Raw genomic sequence first — 15,676 nt, forward strand, 5'->3', positions numbered from 1 at the left:
TAGATCGATATCCAAGAGATTGTGATTGTGTTTTTATAATTTTGTATTCTAAATTTTGGAGTAGTCTTTATTGTAATTTAATCTATATCGGCCCATGGCTTCAAATTACAAAATCGAGAAAATAAAATAAAATAAATAAATACCGTACCATTCCGTGACAACATAACGCTTCTGGACCACCTTGTAAGAATAGTGAATTATGAAGGCTTCCACTCGCAAAAAATTGTAAGACGGCAGACAAATGTAAAGTGATAGAATTGACGTTGACATGCCACCAAAAATTATTTTCCATTTGAACGCCTCCTTCGTCAGCCGAAATCGTCCATTGAGCCTGCAAAAGGCGACTTTCTAACAGTGCACACCATTTCAAACCCATGTACTTACACCAATAACAATGTGCACTTTTATTCCTTATTTGTCGCCGAATTATTTTATATTCATCTCATCCTCCAATTAGGAAGGAATTCGGAGGAATGTATGGGTCCATAAGATATAATGCAATACAATGTACTTTTTACTTTGAAGCCTCCAAAGACATGTTTTTTTTCTACATTCTATTTTGTGACGCTAACTTAATTTTGTCATTTCATTTAGTTCTGCTTCGTTTCTTGCTGTTGGCAACGCTTAAGAAATTGCATCAAATTTCGATCGAATCCCGTGATCCAAACTTTTAATCGTATCGACAATTTTTTCGATACGATTATGAATTCGATATCGAATGCCGTGATTAGCCCCCAGTGCAGTAATTGGTAACATATGCTGAATTCATGCTGAGTAGTAAGAACTTTTAATTATAATCCAAAAGTAAGAAATTCGGTGATGAAAAATACGACCTAATAACCAACGTAGTATAAGAGTTAATCTTTGTTAATTCCTTTGACAGAAGCGGGAAGAATTATTTCGCAAAACGGTCCCATATATTTTATAATTTGCTTATTTTTGTAACCATTTCAATCCTATGTATTTTAGTTGAGTTTTAATTAAATTTCATTTAATTCTCTCTACTTCTTGTCAAAGGCATTTTTTTTTCAAATAATTAACTCGTTATAATAGAAAAATCCGTCAATAATTAACTATACTTCACTACTCTTGAAAGACAACATATTCAGCTATTGATCTAGTAATCAATACTTCATGTAAACAATTTTGAGGTAAAGAAGAATATTCGTATGCGAGAAAAATGTTTAGAAGTTGGAAATGAGTATTCCCCCATAGTTCCAAATCTCAACTAAACTAACTCAACATAATAATTTGAAATTTGAAAGAAATCTCCAAAATAATAAGAACGTTTCTTGAGAGTAATTCCTAAAAATTTAAAACAAAGATATCTCAAACAAGATTTCATTATCGAAATTATACTGGTCCATTTTGTCTTACTTCTCGTTTCATTCCTCTGCCAAAAAGATTGAAAATCGAAGACAATAAGATCTAAACAGACAATTTTGATAATACAAAAATATACCTGTCCAAGCCGTATATTTTATTAAAATTTATTTATTAACATTTATTTATTAATTCTCGTACAATTCACCGCCGCGTTCCAGATCCTTAAGAAATTGAGCCTTGGGTTTCATTAAATTCTGGCGATCTCCACGACAATTCGGACAATACCACTTGCCTTTGATTTTTAATACCAGGGCTACACATAATTCTTTTTCAAATATAAACTACGATTATTCTTACCTGATTGCACACACAGTATGTAAGTCCATCTTCACTGATTGGATCTGCCTTGCGCTTTTTCGTTTCGGCAGAATAGTTATTGCCAGAACCACTGCTGCTGGCTCCGCCACCTCCACCACCATTTCCTGAACCAGAACCTGTTCCAATGCTGGCCGACGCGGTTTCCAATGCTACTTGACGCGTCTTGATTTCAATTAACTCTTGCAACTGCGTTACTATCTGTTTTTTTTCGTCTGCGAGTTCTTGGACCCATATCAAACTCTGTTGCAATCGTTTCGCAGAGCGATCTCTTCTTCTGGAATTCTTTTCTTTTTCCTTCAAAGTTGCTCCCACCGCCAGCCGATTTGTACTAGTACTAGATTCGCCAACATTATGCAAAATTGCCCAGTAATCAAAATCACCACTAACATCGTACATGACTCCTGCAGAGCAAACGACACTTAGAAAATTAACTTCAAATATCGATTTAGTCCCACTATTTAACTTACTTTGACACTGGCTATTTATTTCAGAAATACGAAATAAAAGTCTTCGAATTTCGTCCGCACTCATGGTTCAAAATGTCACAATTTGAAATTTACAGTAGTGTTGGGAAAGTAACGAGTATTTGATTACAAGTACTCGTTACTGAATAATTTTTTGAGTACTCGTTACGAGAAAATGAGTACTCAATATCTTCAATGCCAGTTTTTTTCTTCTAACGGTAAGTAAGTTGGCGGTTTGGAAGTAAAATTCTTGACTTCTTGGAAAGTATTAATTGAAGTTTTCGAAAATCGTTTTATCAGTTAAATTGACACGAAAAGGATATATGGCTTCATATTTGAAGAAAGTGAAAAATTTATCTGATTTCTTAAAAACGTTTGCATTAGAAAAAAAAAAATTTCATTGGGTGTAGGTGGGAGCTTTAATTTAAAGAATCACATGGATCACGTCTCATGCAAATAGTATGAATAATAATGTCGTTGATTTCAGCTGGTTCAATCCAATTGTTTTCAGAGAAGGGCCCAAGTTTATTCAAAAACCCATGGAAGATTTCAACATTGGGTCTCACGATAAAAATGATCGCTAAATATTTGTATCCACTGTCAATGGTGGATTTAAAAAGTTTGAAAATTGCAAGCATCACTAATACACAATGCCATCTAGATATACCCTGACGAAAAAATACCGAATATTGAATACGAAGTTGTAATCTGCTTTTCTATACCGTTTTTTAATTTTAAAAAGAAGAAAAAAAAATTGCCCACAATGTCTTTTTTAATTTTTTTTTTAAAGTAACGAGTTGTAACGAGTACTCAATTCAAAAGTAACGAATAGTAACGAGTAGTCAAAAGTAATCAAAATTTACAACACTAATTTACACCCTTTCAAAGAAAAGCTCAACTGTCGCTTGGAGTATTGACTCGGCGTCATAAAATATTGTGAATGAAGAAAGTAGATGAGGTAGACAATCGTTGTACACAAACACAGCGATTACTACTGTCGGTAGGCGAACTCAAGTCCTAGTACTGATGAGCCTTGCAGACTATAAGTTTATCCGGACGACAGTGGTCGTGTCGAACATATCCCATATATTGTCCACATTATAAATTAAGTCCGAAGGCATAATCGATACTGCTGCATGTTTATGGGATCGATAACACATTTACCGATTATTTAGTCATCGCCGACAAGTCGTATCGATCCGACACACTGTAAGATTCTTTACAAACACCGACATTCCGTCCGGAATAACTTATAGTCTGTAAAGCGCATGCAGCAGTATCGATTATGCCTTCGGACTTAATTTATAATGTGGTGTGTAATTCAACCTTTAAGGTAGAATTACGCATGGTGTATGTATATAATTCTACCATAAAGCTCATAAGACGCATAAGTTCATGTCTACGAAAAAGCCAATCAGCATGTACAGTTGTGAATACAGTTTTTAACTTTGTGGTATTTACAAAATCAAGTACGAAGCCTTCACCCTGCCAGCATTTCCAAGTTCCATTTCATCCTCATCGCTACCACAGACCAGGGATGGAAAATGCAGTACTATAGTACTTTTTTCAATACTTTTTCACCCTAGTCAATACCGTAGTACCCCCGCGAATGATTTAGTACCTTTTGTGTAGACATTTTTGAGCCGATATCAGATATATGGTACAATAGTTTTGACAAAATATTTTAACACTATCTAGATAAGAAGTTATCGATCGCGTTGTAAAATAATGCAAAACATTACAATTAATGTCGAAACTTGAGACAAAAGTAATCTACTAAAATTTGTAGAAAAATTTAACAAAAAATTTTATTTTGCAAAAATAAAGAATATATTGTCAAAATTTTATTTCTATAGAAAATTTTGTCAAAATGTTATTTCTATAGAAAATTTTATTTCTATAGAAAATTTTGTCAAAATTTTATTTCTATAGAAAATTTTGTCAAAATTTTATTTCTATAGATAATTTTGTCAATATTTTATTTCTATAGAAAATTTTGTCAAAATTTTATTTCTATAGAAAATTTTGTCAAAATTTTTATTTCTATAGGAAATTTTGTCAAAATTTTATTTCTATAGAAAATTGTGTTAAAATTTTATTTCTATAGAAAATTGTGTCAAAATTTTATTTCTATAGATAATTTTGTCAAAATTTTATTTCTATAGGAAATTTTGTCAAAATTTTATTTCTATAGAAAATTTTGTCAATTTTTTATTTCTACAGAAAATTTTGTCAAAAATTTATTTTTATTTATCCAGAGAAAATTTATGTAGTACCATAAAGTAGAGCTGTGGCAGCCGCGATTACAATACTATGGTAGTCTTTGTAAGCGAATATAAGACTAAAAAAGAAAATATTTAAAATTTAGGAGTTTGCAAACAAAATTTTATTTTCTTTAAAATTCAATTTAAGGGAGTTCTTGACAATAATCTTCCAATGGAATTTTTGTTAAATTTAGTGAAAAGTACTTTTTCGCTCAAAAAAGTACCTTTTTTGTACTTTCTTAAAAATGGTATTTTCCATCCCTGCCACAGACTCGTAAATGTCACCACAACCATAGCGAACTGTGATGGGGAAGCATATCAATAAGTACAAAATGTACATGAAAGTATTTTGCCATCACTACTGTTAGAAGAGCCATTTTATTTTTTGTGAAACGCCAAGCGCAACCAGCTTGTTATATTTTATTTAAATAAAAACGAAAATGAAGTTCTGAAAACATAGATATTACGCTTAAAATTGTGAAAGGTATATGGTGAACAATTTTCGACTTTCCAAATAGAATAAAGTGATCGTTTTTCAAATATTTTTCCAGGCACGCTGTCTCCATCGAAAATAAACAAACTGGCTGATAGACGCTGCAATATGTAACTTGCTACTTAAAACTCAACATCATTCTTTTATTAATGCAAAAAATTATGTTAAATGTGATGAGATAAACCGAAAAATGATATATTTATAAGAAATTATAAATGTTTAATCAAATCAATAAACATCTACACAATCGTGTTTTACTTGACCACAATGATTCTTCTACAATTATCTTAAAATGCACTTTTTCTGATAGTTTGCAGGAGTTCTTATTGGCGTCCTTCGAAATTGATCTAAATAGGCACCTAATAATTGCACTGATGAGAAACTTTTTCATAGTAACTTGGCGTGGTACAACTTCTCAATAGTGACGGCGCTTTTCCGACGAGTTTTTGATGTCGTATATGATTGTTTTCGACGTAGTGGGGATTCTCAGAAGCGCCCCCAAATTCAAAAAATGTTGGCAGGGTCACTGTTCTTTTTTGTGCGAATTCTAGTGCTAGCTAGATTTTGGACAGTAGCTATATTTTTTGTCGGTCCTATTATCTCTTTAATGTCAGTGCTATGTACGCTTTTGGCATTGCAATTTTCTCAGTTACTTCCCGCCAACATTATTTGAATTTTACGGCACTTCTAAGAATCCCCACCACGTCGAAAACAGTCATATACGATATCTAAAACTCGTCGCATAAGTCCCGTCACTATTGAGAAGTTGTACTACACCAAGTTACTACAAAAAAGTATCCCACGCGTGCAATTATTAGGTGCCCTGCCTTTTTAGGTAAATTTTAAGCGACGCTAATAAGAGCCGCTTCAAAAAAAGTGCATTTTAAAGTATCATTTTGGTCAAGTAAAATCCCTGCCAACATTTTTTGAATTTGGGGGCGCTTCTGAGAATCCCCAGTACGTTGAAAACAATCATATACGATATCAAAAACTCGTCGGAAAAGCGCCGTCACTATTGAGAAGTTGTACCACGCCAAGTTACTACAAAAAGGTTTCGCATGAGTGCAATTATTAGGTGCCTTTATAGATCAATTTAGAACGACGCCAATAAGAGACCCTCCAAACAATCAGAAAAAGCACATTTTAAGATAGTGGTAAAAGAATCATTGTGGTCGAGTAAAACACGTTTGTTTAGATATTTAATAATTTGATTAATTATTTACAAATTCTTAAAAATATAACATTTATACCACTATCACATAACATTTAACATAATTTTTTGCATTAATGATGAGGTAGAGTTACAAGTAGCGAGTTACATGTTGCAGCGTCTATCAGCCAGTGTTTTTATTCGATGGAGGCAGCGTGTCTGTAAAATATTTGAAAAACAATCACTTTATTCCATTTGGAAAATCAAAAATTGTTCACCAATATACCTTTCACAATTTTAAGCGTAAAATCTATGTTTTCAGAACTTTATTTTCGTTTTTATTTAAATAAAATATAACAAGCTGGTTGCGCTTGGCGTTTCACAAAAAATAAAATGGCTTTTGTAAAAGTAGTGATGGCAAAATACATGTATGAAGTACATTTTGTACTTTATGATATGCTGCCCCCCATCACAGTAGGATGGTTGTAGTGACATTTACGAGTCTGTGGTAGCGATGAAGATGAAATGGAACTTTGAAATGCTGGCAGGGATACGATTGTTTATATGTTTTAATAATTTGTTGTAGTGTCATTAGCGAGTTTGTGGTTGCGATGATGATGATGAAATGGAACTTTTAAATGCTGGCAGGGATGAGTTTTATTTAAGAAAATTTTAACTGAAAGAGTTTGTGAACTTATTTATAACATGATGAAATTACATGTTTCAAATCAAGTTCACACTTTCTGTCAAATTGAAGAAAATTTATTAAAAATAATATTTTTTTTCTGTCGTTGAATAAAATTTCATATTTTGAAAGAAACATTGGATTTGAAACATGGTAAAATATCTCTAGCGCTATACGAAGCTCAAGGCAGGTACAATTTTAGTAAAGCTTCCTCATTTGAGAGTCTTATGAACTCAATTTAAACAAACTTCCCCCATTTTAGGAAAATATGAATTATAATTTTTTTAGACAATTGTGCACTATATTTGCATACAATTTTTTTCTTATTTTTAGTTGAAGCCAGACCTCAACTGATTCATCCGATCCGGTACATGGTTTTAGTATATGGTCTCTATCAACCATTCAGACATTGGTCCACATCGGTCAATAATTATATATAGCCCCCATGTAAACCGATCCCCAGATTTAGCTTGCGGAGCCTCTAAGAGAAGCAAATTTCATCCGATCCGGCTGAAATTTGGTACATGGTGTTAGTATATGGTCTCTAACAACCATGCTAAAATTGGTCCACATCGGTCCATAATTATATATAGCCCCCATATAAACCGATTCCCAGATTTGACCTCCTTAGCCTCATGGATGAGCAAAATTCATCCGATTCGGTTGAAATTTGGTACGTGGTGTTAGTTTATGGTCTCTAACAACTATAGAACATTTTTTCAAAATTTTATTACTATAAAAAATTTTTCAAGACTATTTCTATAGAAAATTTTGTCAAAATTTTATTGGTATAGAAAATTTTGTAATAATTTTATTTCTACAGAAAATGTTGTCAAAATTTTATTTCTATAGAAAATTTTGTCAAACTGAATTATATACCTACTTAATCGGCCTTTTTTTGAGAAGACGGTGTTACGAAGTTTTAAGATACCTTGCCATCGGCAAGTGTTACCGCAACCCAAGTAATTCGTTTGTGGATGACAGTCTGTAGTAGAAGTTTCTACGCAATCCATGGTGGAGGGTACCTAAGATTCTGCCTGATAGCGTCGTTGGGCCTTCAAGACCAACACCGCTCATCTACCTTTTCCTCTTAATCGATCTCAGGGTCTTCTATTAATAAAAGAGTAAAAGTTTCAGCTCCGGCTCCATTAAGACAACGCAGCTCCTTCACCAGTACATCCTCCCCTTCATCGGCCGCAGGGTCCTTCTACTTATAAAAGAGTAAAAGTTGCACCTGCGGCTACATAAAGCACTACACTACTTGATATGCGTAGGTCTTTTTGATTTTTTAAATATTTACTCTTTATTTTTAGCTCCTCCAGACCTTCAAGGATACCGCTGGCAATGAACTTTGCGCAAATCCGCCGCGGTATAATGCGATCCAGAAAAGTTGGTAGATGAGAAAAATATATATAATAGGGGTTTTAAGGTAAATACGGAGTTAATATTTCCTCAAAATGAGATCGGTAGATTTTATTCCCAAAAATTCCCTACATATTATCACACGGGTGCCAGGCAATCGCTCATGAGAGCCTTGAATGTAATGTACCTATCTCATACACTTTTTAATTTAAATAAAAAAAAAACGGGCGTCATTTCTTTACAAGGTATATTTTTAAATGTAAATACTACAATATATATATATATTAATTCAAATGTTTTTTCGTTTTTAAAAATACAAGAGAAAATGTACAGAGTAAATGTTTACGAATTATTAGCTTTTTTTGCTCTGTTCGTTCTTTTTTTCAGTTTTTTAAATAAAAACTTATATTTATAAAGTGCACTAAAAGCTAGATTTAGACTAAAAATATTTAAGACATTTTTGTAAAGTGAAATTAAAACATATTAAATTAAACAATAGCCCCAATTCATGCTATGAGAAGGAAACCCAATTATATACGTTTTGTTTGAAACAAATTACATGTCTTCAAAATAGCAACAAAATTATTATAAATATTAAACAGAAAATCTCATATTTTTTTACAATGCAGGGAAATTATACAATTATTTTGAAAATTTTAAGTTTTCGTGTAGCCACGTATGTATGTAATGATGAATGGGCGGGGATGATATTACAAGTGTATATATATATGGGGTAGTCCGATCCTCATAGGTGAATAAAATATAAATACAATAAAAAACTATCTAATGCTTGCGCTTAGAGAAAATATTTAAGTGCTATATAGGTGAAATAAATTATTTGTATTCTACGAAACGGCATAACGACATAATTATTTCATCTATCTGACTTTTTTTTCAATAACAAAAAAGTATTTCCTTATATTTTGTACAAACATAATTCTGCATTCATAGTCTTAACCATATCCAGCTAGCATATGTAAACGTAATAACCTTTTCATAACTTTACATTCTCATTATTGTAGAGTAAAATTCAAATAAAAACAAGCAGAAAATGTATATTAATCGTGGGATCTTTGGATTTGTGTATGTGGGGGTGGTTAGGGTGGATTATGGGAGGATGTGTTAATGTCAGCATATATGTGTTGGTATTATTGCTTCATTTACGTCTTCTCTTCTTTTTCTTTGTTGTATCGTTCCAGTTCCTTAAGAAATTGAGCCTTGGGTTTCATCAAATTCTGGCGATCTCCACGACAATTCGGACAATACCACTTGCCTTTGGGTTTTGATACCAGGGCAACACATGAGAAATGGAACCATTCAATGGGACATAAATCGTTATCGCAGAGAATCATTTCGCCAAAGGATATCTGAAAGAAAATGTAAGAGAATATGAAATAAATGCGATTCGATACGAGTTTTTCAAAAATTTCATATTAATTTTTTTCCCGCATTACTGATCAAACCAAAAACTCTTATTTCTATTGTCAATTTTAAGCATTTGTTTACAAAAATAAGCTACGATTATTCTTACCTGATTGCACACACAGTATGTAGGCTCATCTGGATCGATTGGATCTGGCGGGGGTGTTTCTTCGCGGGCATTTGCCTGTGCAGATGATTGGGCTCCACCTCGTGCCTTGCGCTTTTTCTTTTTGCCCGAATGGTTATTGCCCGAACCACTGCTGGCTCCGCCACCTCCACCACCATTTCCAGAAGCAGAACCTGATCCAATGATGGCCGACGCTGTTACCACAGATGTACCGGCTAGATTTTGGACTGTAGCATTCTTTTTCTGTGATGCTGCCATATTAGAAGCCTTCTGTCCAATGTTGCGGTCATTACCATTACTTCCTCCCTCATTGGCAGAATTAGATTCATTGCCGCCCAACTCCATATTGCCTGCAGTATCGTTACGACGACGGGATCGTTTGCTGTTGGATCGCTGATTCTCCGAATTAGATGAGTTCATTAATCCACCATTATTGCCATTCGAATTGTTACTCGTGGAGCCAACCGTACCACTTCCAGATCGCTCTGAATTGGGTGTTGAATTTCCACCTCCCATAGAATTAAGGCTAGCAGTATTTGGAAGACCATACCCTATTAAATAAAACGAAATTTCATTATGTTTCCAAAAATGGACCCTTTGTAAATACACATACCATTTGCTATAGCTCCAGCTATTGCTGAAACTTCACCAGCGCGTGATGGACTTTGTGTTCGAGTTTGTTTTTGAGGTGTTGGTGCCCCACATTCTTCTAACGCCATTTGCATTATATCATCTTTTTCCTCTTTAATATCGAGATTCTTCTGATCCGTATCTAATTGACGCGTCTTGAGGTCAATAAGCTCTTGTAACTGGGTTACTATCTGCATTTTTTCATCTCCAAGTTCTTGGGCCTGTATCAAACTCTGTTGCATTCGTGTCACTGAACGAGCTCTTCTAATAGTATTCGATTCGCCACCATTCTGCAATGTTCTCCATAAATCATAATAATGATCAACATCACGCAGGAGGCCTGCAGGGCAAAAGTAGAAAAAAAAATATTTTATAAAAATAACCTCAAATATTAAGGCCTTTTCCTGCCTATACAAGTTATTTCTTTCCACCTTAATATTTTCCTTTTAGTCCCACTATTCAACTTACTTCGATACTGTACATCTATATCATGAATACGAGATAAATGTCTTTGAATGTCGTCGGGAAGATTCTCCACCGAATCTATGTAGTTGTCCACATAGGTGGCCGAGTACAGCATTTCATCCATTTTCTCCCACAATAGAGCCAGTATATCACTTTTGTTTTACTATTTATCTTTAGGTCTTCTGTTGAACTGGGGAAATATAAATAATTGCGCCTCTTTTGTACATACAATAATTAACCATTAGCTCCAACCCGTTTCCTACCACCTCCACCTCCGATGAAACTGTATGCGCTGTATGTAATTGTGTGTGTGTGAGTACAAGACGAGGGAAAGTTGTTTTGATCAACGCAAACAATTAACTTTATTTTTCAATTAACTGTCGAATGTTTTCACTGCGTTGTTTTTCCTATTGTGATTCCTTGCTTATTTTAATACAACAGCAGAATTTGTTAATATAGAGCAAGGATCGAACCAAATTAATAAAATTTGTGAATGATTTCTGGATGGCTGTTCAGTAATCTGTGTAACAAATTTGCCAACCTAACTATAAAAAATTTGGATTTGCCAAACTTCTTCAATTATTGTACAAAAAAAAGCCTGCACCCTGACGACCCTATAAATTGCTTGATAATGGGCACTTCAGACCAAAGAATGAAGCCAACCCATTTTTGTCGGCTATCCCTGCAAAGCATTTCAAAATTCCACTTCATCCTCATCGCTACCACAAACTCGTAAATGTCACTACAACAATCGCCAACTGTGATGGGGAAGCATATCAAAAAGTACAAAATGTACATGAAAGCATTTTGCCATAACTATTGTTAGAAGAGCCATTTTATATATTGTGAAGCGCCAAGGGCAACCAGCTTATTATAAGATCCCATAAACATGCAGCAGTATCGATTATGCCTTCGGACTTATGGCGTTTTCTTTTCTTATGAAAAATGCGCACTTTTTTGCATTTTGGCCGGAAAATGTACTTTTTAGGTTCTTTTCTAAAAAAACAGGCAAAAGTGCGAAAAGGCTTCGAATTCTGTTGTGAAAATAGTGCCACGCATAGAGGCAAATTACTGGAATTTTCAGCACTGCCAACAAACGAGAGTGCTGCGATTGCCCTGTTTCCTTCTTTGAATTCTTTTCTGCCCGCTGAAATGATAGCATTTTTTTAGGTTGCTGGTAACATTTTAAAAATGCGCATTCTGTACAGACAAAATGACGGCAAAGCACTTTTTTCAGAAAAGAAAACAGCATTAACTTATATTGTGCACAATATATGGGATATGTTCGACACGAGCACTGTCGTCCGGAATAACTGATAGTCTGTAAAGCGCATTACTTGCTACGTGTTGTTATGCAGGGATGTTTCATACTCATAGACATTCCGTCCGGATAAACGCATTATGCGCCGTCCAGAATATATTTTGTCGGACTTATGCGCTTCACACACTATCAGTTATTCCGGACGGAATGTCGGTGTTTGTAAAAAATCTTACAGTGTGTCGGATCGATACGACTTGTCGGCGATGACTAAATAATCGGTAAATATGTTATCGATCCCATAAACATGCAGCAGTATCGATTATGCCTTCGGACTTAACTTATAATGTGCACAATATATGGGATATGTTCGACACGAGCTCTGTCGTCCGGAATAACTGATAGTCTGTAAAGCGCATTAGGCAAAATTTCGATAAATGTGATTTCGATTCCATTAACAAGCTGCAGTATCGATTATATCTTCGAACATAACTTATAGTATGGACGGCGTATTATAGGGTTTCTTCTGTTACATTCAGTACTGCCGCTAGTGAAAAATTGAGTGAAGTAGATTTTGGAAAAAAGTGGAGTAGATTGAATAAAATTGAAGTAGCATACATTTTTGAAAACAAAACAATAGAATTCATTTTATTATACCCTCCACCATAGGATGTGGGTATATTAACTTTGTCATTCCGTTTGTGACACATCGAAATATTGCTCTCAGACCCCATAAAGTATATATATTCTGGGTGAAATTCTGAGTCGATCTGAGCATGTCCGTCCGTCCGTGCGTCTGTTGAAATCACGCTAACTTCCGAACGAAAGAAGCTATCGACTTGAAACTTGGCACAAGTAGTTGTTATTGATGTAGGTCGGATGGTATTGCAAATGGGCCATATCGGTCCACTTTTAAATTTAGCTTGCGGGGACTCTAATGGCGTTTTCTTTTCTTGTAAAAAATGCACACTTTTTTTGCATTTTGCCCGGAAAATGTACTCTTTAGATTTTTTTCTAAAAAAACAGGCAAAAGTGCGAAAAGGCTTCGAATTCTGTTGTGAAAATAGCGCCACCATTAGAGGCAAATTACGGGCATTTTCAGCACTGCCAACAAACGAGTGTGCTGCGATTGCCCTGTTTCCTTCTTTGAATTCTTTTCTGCCCGCTGAAATAATAGCATTTTTTTAGGTTGCTGGTAACATTTTAAAAATGCGCATTCTGTACAGAAAAATGAAGGCAAAGCACTTTTTTCAGAAAAGAAAACACCATAAGAGAAGCAAATTTCATTCGATCCAGCTGAAATTTGGTACATGGTTTCAGCATATGATCTCTAACAATCATGTAAAAATTGGTCCACATCGGTCCATAATTATATATAGCCCCCATATAAACTGATCCCCCGACTTGGCTTGCGGAGCCTCTAAGAGAACCAAATTTCATCCGATCCGGCTGGTACATGGTGTAAGTATATGGTCTCTAACACCTATGCAAAAATTGGTCCACATCGGTTAATAATTCAATGATTAAAACCGCTATGTTCATCGTAAAAAAAAAATAAAAAAATTAAAAATTTTAAGCAGAACAAAAAGTGAAGCAGATTTTTGGAAGAAGGAGTGACGAAGTAAATTTTGTGAAAATGAAGCAAAATACTTCGATTGAAGTAGTAGCGGCAGCACTGGTTACATTGTCTGTAAGAAGTGGTGTCCCAAAGGGTTCGGTTTTGGGACCCCTCCTATTTTTTCTATATGTTAATGTTCTGTTTGATAATTTAAGTGTTTAGTGTAAACCTTACGCTTATACAGATGATGTACAGCTACTATTTGGTGGATCCAGTCGATACGTTTCTGTTCTGCAGAGTAATGCGCTTTACAGACTATCAGTTATTCCGGACGACAGTGCTCGTGTCGAACATATCCCATATATTATGCACATTATAAGTTAAGTCCGAAGGCATAATCGATACTGCTGCATGTTTATGGGATCGATAACACATTTACCGATTATTTAGTAATCGCCGACAAGTCGTATAGACCCGACACACTGTAAGATTCTTTACAAACACCGACATTCCGTCCGGAATAACTGATAGTCTGTAAAGCGCATTACCCTGCCAGCATTTCAAAGTTCCATTTCATCCTCATCGCTACCACAGACTCGTAAATGTCACCACAACCATCGCGAACTGTGATGGGGGAAGCATATCAAAAAGTACATGAAAGTATTTTGCCATCACTACTGTTAGAAGAGCCATTTTATTTTTTGTGAAACGCCAAGCGCAACCAGCTTGTTATATTTTATTTAAATAAAAACGAAAATAATGTTCTGAAAACATACACCCAGAGAAATAGTTGGTTGCAATTCGATCATTATAATGAGGAAATGATGTCAGTAACTTATTTTTTGTTACAAGAACAATGTTTTGATTACTTTCCCCATTATATATCCAACACGACCATAAAAAAGTTCACAGGATCAAAACGAAATTCCCACAAACATTCAATTGGTTACAATAACCAATGACGATAAATTTGATTTTATGCTGCATAAAATTGTTGAGCTAACCACCAGCATAGTGAGACCTACATCATGGGAATCAACAAATTGTTGGTACAACCAAAAGTTGAGCATACTAATAGAATCTTAGTTCAATTATAGGACGGGCGTAATGTAGTTGTTGCAACAAATAAATATTTATATCAACATCCATCGACATGGTAAATGGTATGACGCTACAAAATTTGCAAAACGGGGAACAGCATTTACTTGATAATAGTCCGCAATACATTGAATAAAGTCTATCCCATAGAAAAGAAATTGCCTTCAGGTAAGTATCGCACCGATTTATAAAAAAGGAATATTACAAAAGTTTCCATAAAAATTGCAGGCTTCATCAACAAACATAATTACTTTTTACGGCAAGCGAGCTTTTTTATTGTATTAAGCACGCAGGACGAGCCTAAGTCGATCTGTATTTATATTTAGCGGCTTAAGGAAGAAATTTCTGGCAAGTATATATTGAATTAGGTTCTGTAGTTTGACCACATAATTGCAACCTAATAACCATCTGTCATTGGTATACAAACATTACCTACAAAAAATTGTAATGTAAATTGATCTCACATATATGTAGATAAAAGCCTTTGTTAGCACCTTTTGTATTTATTTTCGTAGTTTATTATGAATGTTAATGTTGTAATAAATTAATAAAATCTCAATATAATCTGCCCTTTCATTTAATATTGGAATTTGGTTAGGATAATAATAAAGAAAATCGAGGGCGGTTGCACCAAAAAACAAAACAATTAATTTGAGATTGCGACAACCAATGCAAAGTTGATCCAACATACCACCATGCAGTTACAATTGCCAAATGTTAGTTGTGCTGACAGATATCATTGATAGTTGATGGAACCACCTGCTTTCGGTTGGCAAATAATTCGGTTGAGGCAACGAATTTGTTTTCTGGGTGTAGATATTACGCTTAAAATTGTGAAAGGTATATCACTGCCAACATTTTTTGAATTTGGGGGCGCTTCAGAGAATCCCCACTACGTCGAAAACAGTCGTATACGATATCCAAAACTCCTCGGAAAGGCGCCGTCACTATTGAGAAGTTGTACGCCAAGTTACTACAAAAAAGTATCGCATGAGT

The 15,676-nt window shown here is 34.6% G+C and overlaps 2 protein-coding genes and 2 long non-coding RNA genes across 4 annotated transcripts; 1 reads left to right on the plus strand and 3 right to left on the minus strand.

The window, feature by feature from the left end:
- Positions 1-1,440: 1,440 nt before the first annotated feature.
- On the minus strand, positions 1,441-2,285 carry LOC142237597 (uncharacterized). The gene is made up of 3 exons (XM_075308957.1): positions 2,172-2,285; positions 1,684-2,105; positions 1,441-1,618 (listed from the first exon to the last, which is right to left on the minus strand). Exons 1-3 carry the CDS (start codon positions 2,233-2,235, stop codon positions 1,574-1,576), a joined length of 531 nt encoding a protein of 176 aa, XP_075165072.1. The 5' UTR covers positions 2,236-2,285; the 3' UTR covers positions 1,441-1,573.
- Positions 2,286-4,804: 2,519 nt separating this feature from the next.
- Positions 4,805-5,193, plus strand: LOC142237603 (uncharacterized). The gene is made up of 2 exons (XR_012722522.1): positions 4,805-4,916; positions 4,984-5,193. It is a non-coding gene; the product is annotated as an uncharacterized LOC142237603 (long non-coding RNA).
- A 918-nt stretch (positions 5,194-6,111) lies between these two features.
- LOC142237608 (uncharacterized) lies at positions 6,112-6,619 on the minus strand. Its single transcript, XR_012722524.1, has 2 exons — positions 6,362-6,619; positions 6,112-6,294 (listed from the first exon to the last, which is right to left on the minus strand). It is a non-coding gene; the product is annotated as an uncharacterized LOC142237608 (long non-coding RNA).
- Positions 6,620-8,352: 1,733 nt separating this feature from the next.
- LOC142220279 (uncharacterized) lies at positions 8,353-11,302 on the minus strand. The gene is made up of 4 exons (XM_075289314.1): positions 10,770-11,302; positions 10,285-10,641; positions 9,654-10,222; positions 8,353-9,489 (listed from the first exon to the last, which is right to left on the minus strand). The coding sequence occupies exons 1-4, from the start codon at positions 10,888-10,890 to the stop codon at positions 9,283-9,285; spliced, it is 1,254 nt and encodes a 417-aa protein (XP_075145429.1). The 5' UTR covers positions 10,891-11,302; the 3' UTR covers positions 8,353-9,282.
- Positions 11,303-15,676: the final 4,374 nt, after the last annotated feature.

Source organism: Haematobia irritans, chromosome 1, assembly GCF_050003625.1.
Source record: "Haematobia irritans isolate KBUSLIRL chromosome 1, ASM5000362v1, whole genome shotgun sequence".
Classification (NCBI taxonomy): Eukaryota; Metazoa; Arthropoda; class Insecta; order Diptera; family Muscidae; genus Haematobia; species Haematobia irritans.

What these genes read in the sequence shown, in the direction of transcription:
- LOC142237597 (XM_075308957.1), bottom strand. Translation starts at nt 2,235, where the DNA reads ATGAGTGCGGACGAAATTCGAAGACTTTTATTTCGTATTTCTGAAATA. An exon ending in AATAAATAGCCAGTGTCAAA is followed by an intron (nt 2,106 to 2,171) that starts GTAAGTTAAATA and finishes TTTGCTCTGCAG; the next exon opens with GAGTCATGTACGATGTTAGT. An exon ending in CATACTGTGTGTGCAATCAG is followed by an intron (nt 1,619 to 1,683) that starts GTAAGAATAATC and finishes TAAAAATCAAAG; the next exon opens with GCAAGTGGTATTGTCCGAAT.
- LOC142220279 (XM_075289314.1), bottom strand. Translation starts at nt 10,890, where the DNA reads ATGGATGAAATGCTGTACTCGGCCACCTATGTGGACAACTACATAGAT. An exon ending in TATAGATGTACAGTATCGAA is followed by an intron (nt 10,642 to 10,769) that starts GTAAGTTGAATA and finishes TTTGCCCTGCAG; the next exon opens with GCCTCCTGCGTGATGTTGAT. An exon ending in AGCTGGAGCTATAGCAAATG is followed by an intron (nt 10,223 to 10,284) that starts GTATGTGTATTT and finishes TTTATTTAATAG; the next exon opens with GGTATGGTCTTCCAAATACT.